General features: G+C 38.8%; 1 protein-coding gene across 1 annotated transcript in view; it reads left to right on the plus strand.

Annotated features, from left to right (window-relative positions):
* The window catches only part of TMPRSS7 (transmembrane serine protease 7), a gene marked incomplete at both ends in the record, with an annotated part of 29,639 nt that continues 15,231 nt past the window's right edge, over nt 1-14,408 (plus strand). Inside the window, 9 exons of the mRNA XM_080613175.1 lie at nt 1-51; nt 2,452-2,650; nt 3,503-3,633; nt 5,836-5,903; nt 6,670-6,863; nt 7,819-7,857; nt 11,218-11,446; nt 12,898-13,028; nt 14,273-14,385. Of these exons, the coding sequence (XP_080469301.1) occupies nt 1-51; nt 2,452-2,650; nt 3,503-3,633; nt 5,836-5,903; nt 6,670-6,863; nt 7,819-7,857; nt 11,218-11,446; nt 12,898-13,028; nt 14,273-14,385 (1,155 nt within the window). The remainder of the gene's footprint in view (nt 52-2,451; nt 2,651-3,502; nt 3,634-5,835; nt 5,904-6,669; nt 6,864-7,818; nt 7,858-11,217; nt 11,447-12,897; nt 13,029-14,272; nt 14,386-14,408) is intronic.

Raw genomic sequence — 14,408 nt, forward strand, 5'->3', positions numbered from 1 at the left:
ATGGACGAAAAGAAAGATCACCCAGCAGCTAAAACTGAAGATGAGCTAAGTGTAAGTAGGTGACTTGAGAGTTCTTTATTTCATACGCTTCTTGACACTATTACATCTCTTATGGTTTATTTCTCAGGTGCTAAACCTAACGTTGCAGTTAGATTTAATATCATTTTCTGTTTTGTAACTCAGTCTGAAAATGTCAGCATATGTTTCATTGCTGGCAACGTGTGTTTTCAGGCAATTGAAATAATGGGCATGTCAGTGTGACAGTGTGAAAAGCTTACACTGGTGTAGTGGCAGTGGGTTTAAAGGAAAAAGAATTTCTTGACAAGAAAGGCAACATTAAAGGTAAAGTGTTTTGTTTTTCCCTGAGAAAATGCAGGAGGGAGCACTTGCATGAGCGTTAACTCGTGACAAAGAAGCAATAAATAATTTAGTGTGTGGTGATAGTCACATTGCAACTCCAGCTGGAAACCAATTCTAGGATACAAGGGCTAAGTTGCAGTAGAGAAGAAAGCTGAGTTAAGAATCATGATCCTTATTGAGCAAAGAACTTAACTTTGCCTTTGTTTCTCTTACTATAAAATATTTATGGTAAACTAATGTAATCTAGGGAAATATTTAAAATGTAATTCATGGCATTCAGTGTTCCTATGAATCCTGTGTAACTGAGAATTTTGATATGCAAGCCTTCATACATACACGTGAAGTGCATTTGGTTTTATTTTACAATTGCAGTATATGCAATGAAGACATCAGGTGTTTCAAAAGCATATTTATAGCCTTGAATGATCCTGGAAAGGATACAGGTTTTAAGAATAAAGCTTTCTGGTCAGGTCTACAGCTACAAGCAAAAGGCACAAGAAAACCTAAACCTAAACTAATCTTGGGGGAATCTTGATCAAAGTGGCCCAAATTTCAGATGCATAACTGGGCATTCATTGAGCTGTCTCGAGCTGTCCTACTGAATGCCTGGGTGTACAAGGGAAGTCTACATGACAGAGCAGAGCTTAATAGAAACCCATAGGCAATTTGGTTTTCATACTTAAACAGAATTGTACTCAATAAGGTATTTAAAACATAGTGAATACTGGCAAATGGAGTTCTTGAGAACGTGCAAAAGAAGTGCGATTAATTACATAGACAGAAGATAGGGGTCTGAAATCCTCCAGTTCAGTGTTTTCATGAGGTTTTTCTGAGGAAATGAAGTGTGCTATTGCATTTCATTATTTTTCTCATTATTTATTACTAATTTTTCTTCTCACCTTTCAACATCCTTAATTCTGAGGTAAAAGATTGCTAGCCATTGTATTTGACTATGGGACTGGCAGGATATTTATGGTGACATCGCGTATGCTTTCTCTGTGAGGATACACAGATCTTTCTTACTGAAAGCATTCCTAGGGCATAATATCAGAGAATCAGAAAAATCTGCCTTGGTGGGGTCTTCTGAAGTGTTTTAAATGTTAAAAAAGGAGGGCTAACATGAGAGGCAGCACAGATTTCTTGTGGCTTTGTACCGCTGAGGTTTGACTATCTCTAGGGCTGGAGGTTCTCTGATGTCTCTAGACATGGTTCAGGTGTATGGCCCTCACAGTAAAGTAAGTTCCCACACTCTGCTCAGTCCAGCTGGAATTTCTCCTGCTGTCATGTACGACTGTTGTGGCTGTCTTTTTGCTGTGCATCAGCGTCAGAAGCGTAGCTGTCTTCTCCATAACCCACTTTAGATAAGGAAATCTATAATTAGATTTACTCACACTGTCTTTTCTGCCTTTTCTCCAGTTAAACAACCCCAAGGGTCTCAATTGTATCCAGCCCCTCACCTCTTTGTGGCCTTCCCCTGAAACCACTCCAGTTTATCAACATCTGTTATACCAATGGGCCCAAAACCAGACCTAGTATTTCAGACGTGGCTTATTAGCACTGGGCAGAAGGAAACAACTACTTATTGCAGGTTATAGCACCACTTTTGCAAATGGCTAGTAGCTATGCTTCTCATTTCCTGGGTGTCAAGTTCCATCAGCACATAATTTTTGTAGCCACTACCTTATAATACTACATTGCTAACTCAAAGCACTGTTCTTAGCTAAGTATCCCTGATTTTCATAGTCTTCTCCCTCATCAAGTGAAGTATAGCTAGTGGGAATGAAAAGTAAGCTTTGTGTCCACATCTAGTATATAAAAGCCACATACTCTTGCAGTGTACCTTCTGAGAAGCTTCAAAGGGTGTAATGATGGTAAATAGCCATTCTTATGCAAGAGGGACTGGCTCTTGTATCTGCAAGTGTTTGGAAGAAAAAGGTATTTCTTTCTGACTGAAGTTTTAAACTACTACTAAGTTATAGTTGTGTATATGCTGTCACAGGCAAATATATATGGAAATATGTTCTGGTTGTTGATCAGTCAGTTGCTGTTAGAAACGTTGTATGTTTTTTGTTGTCTTTCACCTTATTTTAGGTAGGCAACATCTCAGTCCACATGGTAGCTGCAGAAGATAAGCTGGCAAAGAGGATTCTGGCAAGGAAAAAACATGGCAAATCGAAATTGAAGAAAAAAGATAGCTTGCTGTGGAATTTTCAAAACAAAATAATTCTCTTTACCCTCATTTTATTCATTTTAGGAGTCATAACCTGGACATTACTGTGGCTGTTCATTGGTGAGTTGCTGAAAGCTCATGCCAATTTTATACATCTCTATCCCCAATAGCATTTTCAGTTGGGTTTAGGATCTCACTTGCCCTGAAGGCTGTTTCTAAAATAAGCATGGAGCTAAATTAAATGGGGCCCGAAACACTTTTGGGTGTCTTTGTTGAGATTTAACAAGTAATTATAAGAGCAGGCATAGCTGCTGGCTTTTTTTGTGTGATTTTTTTTTTTTATTAAGTGGCTTTTTTTTTTTTCCTTAAGTCACTTTCTTCTTAATATTTTTATTAATTTTTATTAATATTTTTATTTTTTATTATCACATTTATAAATGTGAGTTTTTTATTATTATGAAAATTGTGTTATATGTGCTAGCTATTGCGCAGACCTGACAGTTCCTATGAGCTTTACCTTTCAGAAATGTTGACTTCCACTGTGTTTCTTGGCCTTCTGAGGGTCAGGTAAGTCTTTTGTCTCATGCAGAACAGATTGATAGAAATTAAAGGCGAGTCAAATATAGAAGTGTCTAACTGGGCAGTAAAAGCGATGTTCTGCTCTTTAGACCCCTGATGCTAATTCTGCTTAAGATTCCTTAGCGATGCTCCAGAATCTGGATGTTGATATTAATTATAATGGTTCATTTGTATAGTGCTATCACTTGTGTAGGGAACAGGTGCTCAGTTAACTGTACTGTGGTATTCATTTAGAATCATTTGGCTGTGAAAATGTTATGTTCTTTCAGTTGTTGTTCCCATTGTTAGGCTGAATAGAATAATTTGGTTTAGAATTTAATCAGAAAGAAATTTCATTGCTATTAAGGCAAAGAAAAGCAAGAAAAGGCGAGCTGTCTTCTTTGTATCTTACAGTTCAGGCAGAAAACAAAGATGCGTTGTATTTTGTTGGACTGTTCCGTGTGGCCAACATAGAGTTTCTCCCAGAATACAGGCAGAAGGAGTCAAAAGAGTTCCTCTCCGTGGCAAAGAACGTGCAGCATGTGGTAAGATGAGTGAGCTGCTTGGCTAGCAAAAAAGACAGGAGCGACTTTCAGGTGCCCCTGAGTCTGCTGTGGTGTTCTTTTTCTGTTCCTTATTTTGTCTCCCCTCTGGAAGACCATGTACAAAGGGTGACTGTCTGCAGGTAGGAAGGAACTGACTGCTTTCAGCTTGTTAATCACAAGCTGAGTTTTGAAAAGGTCTCTTTGACTTTAGCATTGACTCAAAATTTTACGTACTTCCCCCCACAAATAGAGGTCTATGAATAGAACTCTACAAAAGCCCTACAGAACTTAACTGCCACTCCAGAGATATTAAACCGATTAAGTCTTTTGCATTTGAATTGGTATTTTCTGCCAGTCTTACACCTTAAAGCATCTGTGACTACCCCAGAGCTCTCAAATATATTTACATTTATGTTTCCTTCGGATGGTAGGTATTCTAAAGACGGTTATTTTTCCCAAACACTTTGCATCAGTCAAAGCAGAAATAGCATTCTGTTGTAGGCAATTAAGGCTGCTGTAAAGTGGGGAGAGAGGAGTGAGAATCTTGACTAAAATGTAATTTGACTTTAAAGACATTTGGTGTAGGAAGGGAAAAGATGTTAATGCCAGGAAGTGCAGCACTGTCCACATAAGGTTTCAATCAATAGTATGAAAGCTGCTAAAAACCTAATCAAACAAGCAACACAATGTCAGATGCATTCATGAGGTTCTTGAATAATTGCTCATTTTGTCTTACGATATGAACTCAGGCTCCTGTTTTCCTGCACAGGACATGTCTTTCCCCTGCTCTCCATGGAGCAACTTTTATCTATTGAGAGCCCTGTGTCTTGCTCCTGATCCAGAGCATCCTGCCATTGTCACGCATAGTAGAGAGAGGTGACATACAGCAGGTGTGAACTGCCAGTGTCACCACCTCCTGCTTGAATGCAACTTGGAATTCACTTTTTGCCTGTAAACTTTTGCCTGAACTCACCAATGGATTTTGCCTTGCTGAAACTGTGCTTCATGGTGATGGCACTAAAATTCCCAGGGAGATTTGGGGTTTTGCTAGTTTTACTGCTTGAAACCCATGTGTTCATGGCTACTGGCCCGCAGACCCCCGGAGTGGTAGTGGAAGGCCCTCTCAGGATAGGCTTCTTTCCCCTTTGATAGTAACAGTAATATGTAGATTCCCTTGTAGCCTTATCTGGAGAAAGATTGAGCTCCCACAATTTTATTTAGGCCCTTAAAATAATTGACAGACTTCCTTTGTCAAATACTGAAAGTTAGGGACTAATATTACTGTAATTTTTTTGCATCCTTCAAAATCGTATGTGTTTTAGTCCCTTGGGTACTTATCTTAACCAGCAAGATCTGAACAGCTTGAGGTACATGCCACCTTGTGGCTTTTGAAGTCTGCCTCTTTGAACAAGAGGAAGGAAGGTTATTATTACATTGCCACACTGTCACATACACCCAAAGAAGTGGTGGAATCAGAAGCTTGCTTTTCCCAAAGGCAGTCCTGCAGCATGAAATGGGCAGAATTTTTCTTTCTCCATGTGTTTTACACTGGGTGTTTTGGAAAGAAGTACGTTATTACTAAACTGTCAGGGAGAAAAATAGGCACGCACTGAATCAAAATGCAAAAAATCCATATAAACATTAGAAATAACTGCTTAACTGCAAAGGTGATCAAACAGTGGAGCAGTTTCCAGAGCGTGTGAAGCCTCTCTTCTTGGAGATACTCAACTGAACACGGTCCTGAGCAACCTGGTGTAACTGACTCTCCTTTGAGCAGAGGGGTTGGACTAGATGCTCTCCACAGGTCCCTTCTAAAGTCTCTAATGTATGCTTAGTAGCAACACACAAAAACATTACAAGCACGTGCACGTTTGCCAAAGACTAGCCTGAAGTTTCAGCATAAGGATAGGGAAGCCCTCTGTGGTTGGAATTTGCTGAGCAAACAATGTACACCATAATCAAAACCCATTTATTTGAAAGAAGCATTGCTGTACATGTCATCTGGCCTTGGCAGAAGGTTTGGTGTTTTCTGGGAGTATTTGACGTGTTATGGGTGCATTGAAGAGCTGGTCTGTTCATGTTTGCTGCTTTGCCTAGCTTGGCTGATGTATGTCTGGAAATGTGTGCATATTGCATATTCTTGGTGGGAAAGAGGATAGTCCTAGGAAAGCCTAGGCTAAATCTTAATGCTTTCTCTTTCAGATGAACTCGGTCTACACAACCTCTTCTTTCTCCAAATTTTATAAGCAGACCATAGTTTCAGAAGTCAGGTAAAACTGTGGTAAATGTAATTGCATTTCTGCAGGGTAGTGTATAATGTAGTGAGCCCGCAAGAGAAGCCTGTTTCTGGTGGTTATGATTTTATCTCTGCTACATACTTGTACTGATAGCAAAATACATTTATAACCTATACCAATTAATTTCACTAAGTATGGGCAAAACTAAGATCACATAAACTGTTGCTTGTCTGCCGGAAGTATAATTTAAGGTAAATTGAATTTGGTAATGCTCTGGTTTATAGGTCACACTAAAATTTAACCATTTAAACATGCTTTTAGAGCATAGCTCTGTATTATAGGCTAAGTTGTACATGTTTTCTAAGTAACGTTTGGCCATAAAACTATTTTCTACTAACAGAAGGGCAAAATCTCCATAGAATCTACAGGATGATTCTATTTTTCTATGATTCCAAGATTGGGGTGGTCATACATGTCCTCTGGTGTGTTACCTTAACAGTTTAGGAATCATTTCTTACTCCAGTGCACAGTACAGGCTGAAATGCATGGTGATGCAGTGTTCTGCACGTCTAGTGGTGTTAATTTTACTATTTCAGTTTTGATCTTTAGGAGCTAATCCAGCTCTAATTCAAGTAGATTTTTCCCCAAGATAAAATAAGAATATCCAGTGTGTCAAAGTTGGCACACAAGACGGAAATGAGCCATACACTTCTATATTTGTACTTCAGAAGCTTGTGTTGAGTCTAGTCTTCAGAAAGCTTTCAACACGATGATAACCTGTAGGACCCTTTTATTTCAGTAACAACAACAATGGAGGCCTTCTTGTTCATTTCTGGATCGTATTTGTGGTACCACAGGCAAAAGGCCAAGTGCTGTGTGAGGATTGTGTGGCTGCCATTTTAAAGGATTCCATTCAGACAAGTATCATTAACCGGACCTCGGTGGGAAGTCTTCAGGGGCTTGCGGTTGACATGGACTCCATTGTACTAAGTGGTTAGTATTAGCCCATGCTCATATCCTTGAGCAAACACTTTATTAAACAAACATTTTATCTTGGAGTAGCAAATTCTTTACATAAACCAAAATCTTTATCTGGCATCTTTAGCTTCTAATACTAAAATTATTATAGAAAAAGAGAGCAGAAAAAGGAAAATCAAAACCAGACTTGAGGTCAAATGAAGGTACAAAATGTCCTTGTGAACAACGATTGCAAAACTTCCTGTATTTGGGGTGCTTATGTTCATATTCAGGAGCTAAGCCTGACGCTTTGTAGGCAGCTCAGTTTTGGGTTAGTGTGTGACTTTAAAAGTGCAAAAAGATGGAGGTTAGGATTTCCATATGGATCAAACTTCAGCTCCTCACTGAAAATGTGATTATTGTCACCCTTTATCAAAGATTTAGAAAATGGATTATAAAGCTGCTTGTTCATTAAGCAATTCCTGTACCATTCCTGTCTGGGCAAGAAATTAGCAATGTGGGATTCAAGTATCTGTAGATGAGGTAATTAGCATGTTGATAATTGCATGACTTTCTGTTCTACTGGAATTCTACCGTCATAAAACTGAAAGTTGCATGACTTTCAGTTCTATGAATGAAGGACAGAACAAGCTGCAGTCCAAGGACTCTGTCTAACTGAAAGATGAGAAAGACTTTGTGTCCAAGGGTGAGAAAATGACCTGGGTACCTCAGTATCAGTCCTTCAATTGAATTTGACTGTTTAGTTGACATGCAGTCTCTTCATGCCTCAGGCGCTGCGGTGTCTGGGGACGTGATACTTCCAAAGCTGCTTGCAGGATCTGCAGAAATGAAGACGGCTTGGGTGGCCTCCCCCATAAAGTTAGCTGCTCTGTCCTGTGTTTATTGCTAGAACTGAAGCGTGATTGAATTTAACCCTGAATTCTGGCTTTTAGGCGAATGAAGAGACTCACACAACTCTTTTTCTCTGCAGCAGGTCTTCGGTCAGATTATTGGTCATCAACAGGAACAGGTAATTCACCATTTTGGCAGCTTCCTGATAGAGAAGTGGAGAATAAAACTTAGTTCTTGCCTTAAGCTCAAAGGTACTCTTCAGAGTTAATTTAAGAGGGTTAATTTCAGCTTTGACATTTATGTCCTGACTTGATATAAGAGAGATCAAGAGTCTTATGTGCAAGAAATAAGATCTGCCTTTAATCTGACTGGTAAACTTCTTGCATGCACCCTGTGGCATGGTAGGAAATAAACTCAGTCAGCTGTTTATTATTCACTGTGTTGAAGAGATTAACCTTTTCTAACCTGGGTAGTACTGAATTTAAATCATTGCCTTTTACACTGAAGGGTAGCAATGCTTTGGTCCATCTGTCCATCCTTTATCCTCCTTTACTCCCTTTTTTCCAAGGTTAATGATGAGCTTTTCTTTCGAATGAACTCTCTAACAGAAATTAGCTTAAGCAGCTCAGTTTTGCCAAGTTTTTGGTTACTTACATACCTATTTCGGTTTATATCAGCAGTGTACAGAGACTTCACAAGCAGTTTAAAAGTACAGCACATCTATGTTGGCTAGTATGTGGAATAGGCACCTAGAAAAAATGTGCTGCTAGGCTAAGCAGTAGTGTGGTAATCACCTTTGGTACAGACACCTGATGAGTTTCTGTTGGGCTAGCAGTTGTCAATCAGCTAGGGATGCTTTTGCGTTCCTTGCTCATTGACGCAGGCTCACTCTTCATCTTCTGAAGTTGCACTGTTCCAGTTTCTTAAGGGGTTTATGCCTTTCCATGTTTGTATATTTAACTTCTTTTTGTGAGACATGAACTTGTTATACTTCTAGCTGTGATTTCCACTTCTGCTATCTTACAAGGTTTTAACTTGCGTGCTTTCTCAGAATTTAACAACTACTTTTGTCACTGCTACACCCAAGTTAAGATCTAGTTTTGTGGTCCACAGTTGGACTTAGGGTCACAGACCCTGGACCGCGAATTGCAATGCTTACATTGGTATCAGCGCATTTTTTATCAGAGTTCCAGTCAAGTTTGCTACAGCATTCATTTGCCTAAAACCTTTCCCGGCTTACACTGCAAAGCATAGCAATATTGGCCTTTGTCACATCTCCTTACACACATTGCAATTATACAACATGATTTTGTGCATTGGTGCTTGCTTGCACCACTCTTTCATCACCCAGTGTTCCAGGGCAGAGGAATCAGTATAGTCAGATCTGTGTTTCAATTTATTCCAGAGTGCAGTCCCTAAAAGAGAAGAAAATAAGAAGGGCCCAACACAAATACTGATTTAAGTATTTTTTAGGGTTAATCTGGTATCTCTCACACAAAGGCTGAAGGATGGCTTGTCATATTCTAGATGTCATTCACAGACTCAGTGTCAACCACAGGTGGCAACTGGTATCTACCAAAAGCTTAGTGCTGGTATGCCATGAAGTTGCAAGGGAACAGCAGCATGGATTGCCACAGGAGCTGAGAAAGTCTTGTATTGGTGCAATTTAATCTGTTGGGGCTCATTGAGTGTGTCTGCTTAGGACTAGAGAATCTGGTGCATAGATGAAAGTGTTAATGCAGCAGCATACAAAGAAAGCGCATCTCATGGTGTGTATTTTGAGAGTAATGGAGTTACTTTGCCATGAAGATGCACTCAGTTATTAGTTCAGGCCCAGTGCTGGAGTGCAGATATATTAAAGAAGGACTTGGAGAGGAGACTTGTATTTAGCTGAGATGGGTGCTGTGGTACCTAGCAATGCAGGGTTTGTTTGAGTAAGGACTGTATCTAGATTAGCTTTCAAGCTGGTATGCTTGCCTTAATACTAGTTCCAGAGCTAGCTCTGAATTCTCTGCGCTGTGCTCCATACCAGCAGTGAGCTTGTCAGTTTATTAATTACTTAGTAGAAATAATGGCAGTCACATGGTTCTAAAGGTTATGATCGCAGCTGTCGTTGTAAAGGGTGAGTAAATAAGCAGAAACAACCATTATAAAAAGAATGTTACTGGGAAGAGATAAGAGCAAGAAGGAAGTAAGAACAACAATGGCTCAACCAAAGCTTTAAATAGTTGTAACTGTAATACAATTGAATGATATGTGACCCTTGTAAGTTGTTCATAAACATTCAGAGCATTAGTCTCAAGATTGCAAATAAGAAGTGGAAGTCAGACAAAGCCTGCCACTTCCTATCTTGACTAACTGCTGGTTAAAAGGCTAACATTTCATTAGAGTCAACAATTGATAGTGAACTTTCATAGTGCTGTAAAAGATGTTCCATGATAGTAACTATTCCAGAGACTTGTGTTCTTAATAGGCTGAAATTAATGCAAATATTTACTTTGGATCTTATTCTCCCTAATTTGTTTTTTTCCTGCTTGTCATCATTCAAAGAGCTATGTTAAGAGTTTTAGATATGACCAAACAAAAAAGTCCCTAAGCTTTTTGCTGACCGTGAGCTGCGATATTGAATTGAAATAAAGACCTCAATATATTTGACCTGAAAGTCACAATTGTTCCAGTTTAATTGGAAAACTGGATGCAAGTAGTGTAATTTTCTGGTTATTATTAACTAAAATATGACACAACTTTTTTGCCTTTTTTTTTTAATATAAAATTATTGTGTAGGTTGGGCTCTATATATTTCACACTAATTCCATTTCTAGCAGTGACTTCTAGTGCGGCAAAAGTTTACAAGACTTGACAGAACCAAGGCCTGATCTGAATTCATTTTGACCCTGCTTTGAGCAGGACATTAAATTGAACAAGAAAAATCCTAGTATCCCTTCCCAACTGAAAGAATTGGAGAATCTGAATTTAGCGGTAGCACTTATAGCCCATTTCACAATGCAACAACCCAGATATTTGAACAGTAACCTAAAAAACCCCAGACTAATACAGACATGTAGCTGAATTTTTATTTTGGTTTTATTTAATATAAATATCCTAGTATCTGTAAGGGGTGAACAGTTGGTTTATAACTTCGCAGTAGAAGGACATTTTCTATTGAACAGCTTCCTAAAGGACATTTCCTAAGAACAGCTATTTTATTTAAGCAATTTATCCTCTGGGAGCTCCACAGAGCTTTGTAAACTGCAAATACCTGTTGTACAAAATGATGCTGCTTTAACGCAAATACACTGCAAAGACACTTTACAGTATTGCTTGCCATGCTTTGTCTATTTTATGAATAGGCTTTCCCTTGACCACAGACTTCTAACTAAGCTGAAAACAGTGAGTGGCACAGATTACTTTGTTTTCAGGTTTAGATACGCTTTCATATGTTGCTTTACTTGAAAATAATTGCATTTTTTAAAATGCCTTGTGGATTTTAACAGTTTCAGAGTGAGTGTCCAATGCTGAAAATGTGCCATTTTCACAGGAACTAATTGTATGTATGATATGTATGCTGATCGCCTCCATGAGCGTTTTCCTCTGGATATCCACACTACCTCAGGGTCGACGATCTGCTATTTTAAGCTGACCGCCTCAGTGGGCCATCTTATTCGTCTTTCAATAGTATCCCTTCATATTGAAGCAGATAACTGCATCACTGACTCTCTAACCATTTACGATTCTCTCATGCCAATCACACGTAAGATACTGTACCGGTGAGTACATTTGTATGGGGGGTTTTTTGCTTGGTTATTTGGTTTTTGTTTCGTTAAAAACACTTTGATCTTCATGCATTACCCATACCACACCTGGCAAGTTGTGTCCCACCGCCACCTCCTCCTGCCTTACAAAACTGGAAAAACTTATGCTGCTAATAAAAGAAACAGTAAATCATTCTTCTATTTCTTCTGTAGTCTTCAACTAGAGTGCATCTTCGCTTAGTTACAGAGCTATGAGGAGTTCGCACATTACTGGGTGGAATTTTCTATCAGGAAACAGATGTTAACTAAAAGAAACTGTCAAAATTTCCTCCCCTAAGCAAGCTCTTCTTCCATTCTAATATTAGTGCTCTTCATACGGAGACTGAAGCTTTGAAACTGAGTCTCATGATTTTTGGATACTTACCACCACTGCTCACCAGCTCAGTGCCTTTTTTTTTAGCTGCTTTATTTGAGTCTATTGCTGGGGTTTTAAAATCTAGAGTTGAAGCTGTGATGGCTTGAGTGCTGTGGGCTATCACTTCCCCAGCCTGCCCTTAATGATCCAGTATACTTGTTTAGTGATATTTTTGTCCAAAATTCCTGTTAACTGGTTCCACAAAGGCTTTGTTGGACCAAAAGGTGAAGACTGCACCTTCGGTCTAAGAGAAAACACCTCCATCAAGCAGATGAAGAGCTCAGTGCTTTGACCCCTGAAATACTTTTCTCTGGCCTGTCAATGTGTGTATAAGCCTCAAAAAAGAGCATTGGCTTTTCAGTCCTCTTCCATAGCTGGTCTTTACTAACCTGACTCACTCTCTGACTTGTCTATAAAACAGCAAGTAGTGTTCTCTTACTTGTTAGTATCTGTATATGGCTGAGAATGCCTGCTAGGTAATTCATATGGAAAATAACTTTTTAATGAGATCAGTTGATTGGCTTAGGTTCTTCATTTCTGACTTGAAGAATAACTTGTCTATTATAACAATATTTGTAACATATATTATTATTATAATAATATATATAATATAATAAATATTTACTATAATATATATCATATAACATATATTATTATTATTATAATATAACACATATATATTATAACAAGCTAAATATGTTGGACTAATGAAATAATTTTTCTCTTTCCACAAGATATTCTTTACTATTGGCTTTGCTCGTTTTTATTTGCAGCGAAGGCTCCAAGTCAGTATTATCTCCTAGACTTAACCATTCCATCTTCATTATCATGTTTGCAGTTTTTCTCTTTTATAAGATGTGACTTTCCAATACTGGGTTTCTAACTGGCCTTGTAATAGATTTTTAAGAGCAGGGAGTTTTTACTAGACTTTAAAGTAAGTAAGCACTGCAACAGTGGAATATTTATGCACAGAATGAGAGCAAATGTGTGGGGGTTTGGGTTTGGTATTTGTTTTTACCAATTGTATGCGCTCTCTTTTCTTCCCCCTCAGAGCTTGTGAACCAGCTGATTCACTGGTGTCACTTGTGTCCACAAATAACCTCATGCTGGTAATGTTTAAGGCAGCACAAATAAAGGAACGGAAGGAATTCCACGGCTATCTTGAGGTCATTACACAAGAAAGTAGGTTTGTTGAGGAATGTGTTTATTGCATTGTTTCTATCCAAGATTCCAAAGTGGCTGTCATGTTCCTGACTATGAACAAATGACTCCTGTATCTCGGTTGTTCTGCATGCCTGTCTCTCTCATTTCTTTCCTCTGCATTGGCAAGTGTCCACCTTCCTCCTGAGTGGTGTAATCTGTGCAGATTATCTGTTCTTCACTGAAACTCGGCGGTAGAAGGCAGTAACCAGCAGTCTGAGCTCAGATGGTCACGACTGCTTGTATCAGTAGATGGAGCTGTTATTCCGGGTGTAGCACTGCTCGGCACCTCTCTTGGTTTGAGGCTCGGTGATGATGTTAAAGGTGGAGGGAGTTCAGCACGAAAACCTGCTTTCAGAAAACAAAACTTGAGTAGCTTTGTCTGCTTTTTCTACCCGTGTCTGTTTCCACATTAACACAAAGGAGCCAGTTTTGTTTGTCCTGAAAGTTAATAATTTGGTTTTTATTGCTTTAAGCTGTATAAAGTGCTTAGGTCATAATCACAAATAGTGCAAGGAAACCTACCCTAGAAGCACAAGGACTAAAACTCCAAGCTAATGCCAGGACATTCAAGCTGCTGAAAAGATGCTGCATACTTGCCTTTTGAAAGTAATTAAGCATCAAAGTACCATCATAAAAGCATGTTAGAAAAGCTCCATCTTAAGTATCTTTAAATTCAGGGCTCTTGTTTGGTAGGTTTAAATTCAGAGCTGAGTTTTCTTTGTTTCTGTCTATTTTGCTTCTGTATTTTGTTTTTAATGAATTATTTAAATCCATTGAGCAGTCATAAAAGGAAATTTTGGCTTCGAGGAGGCTGATTAGTTTAGTACATTGTCCATTTCTCTTCTTTATAAAGCTACATTTCAAGACTAGAGACACTTGTGTGCTACTGTAGTGTGGATGCACTGATATGCAACATGGTTCACTAGGACCTGTTTGCAGAACTGCCTTGAGTGAAATAACCAATATAAAACTTCACAGTGTTTTATCCTGGTCTTGCAGAGCCCTGCAAGCATTCCTAGACTTTTACATCCCTTGCCTGTCTGTGTGCACAATTGGAAAGGGTATCCTTTTGCAATGTGACCCAGAGAGATGGAGCTCATCAGCTGCCCTGTTTTGCGGTGAAGAGTTCTGATAAATTTGGCCTTAGCCATCTGAATATCTATTCATATCTATGTGAAGTATATTGAGGTTCACCAAACTTTGCTTTCTCTATTTTTTCCTAGGGTGTGGAAAAGCAATAGTGACAAAAGAGAAAATTGGCTATGAAGGGAGAATCACGAGTCCCTATTACCCAAGCTATTATCCTCCAAAATGTCTTTGTGCATGGGACTTCCAGGTAACATGATCCTCTTTCTCTCT

The sequence above is a fragment of the Psittacula echo genome (genome assembly GCF_963264785.1).
Source record: "Psittacula echo genome assembly, chromosome: 3".
Lineage (NCBI taxonomy): Eukaryota > Metazoa > Chordata > Aves > Psittaciformes > Psittacidae > Psittacula > Psittacula echo.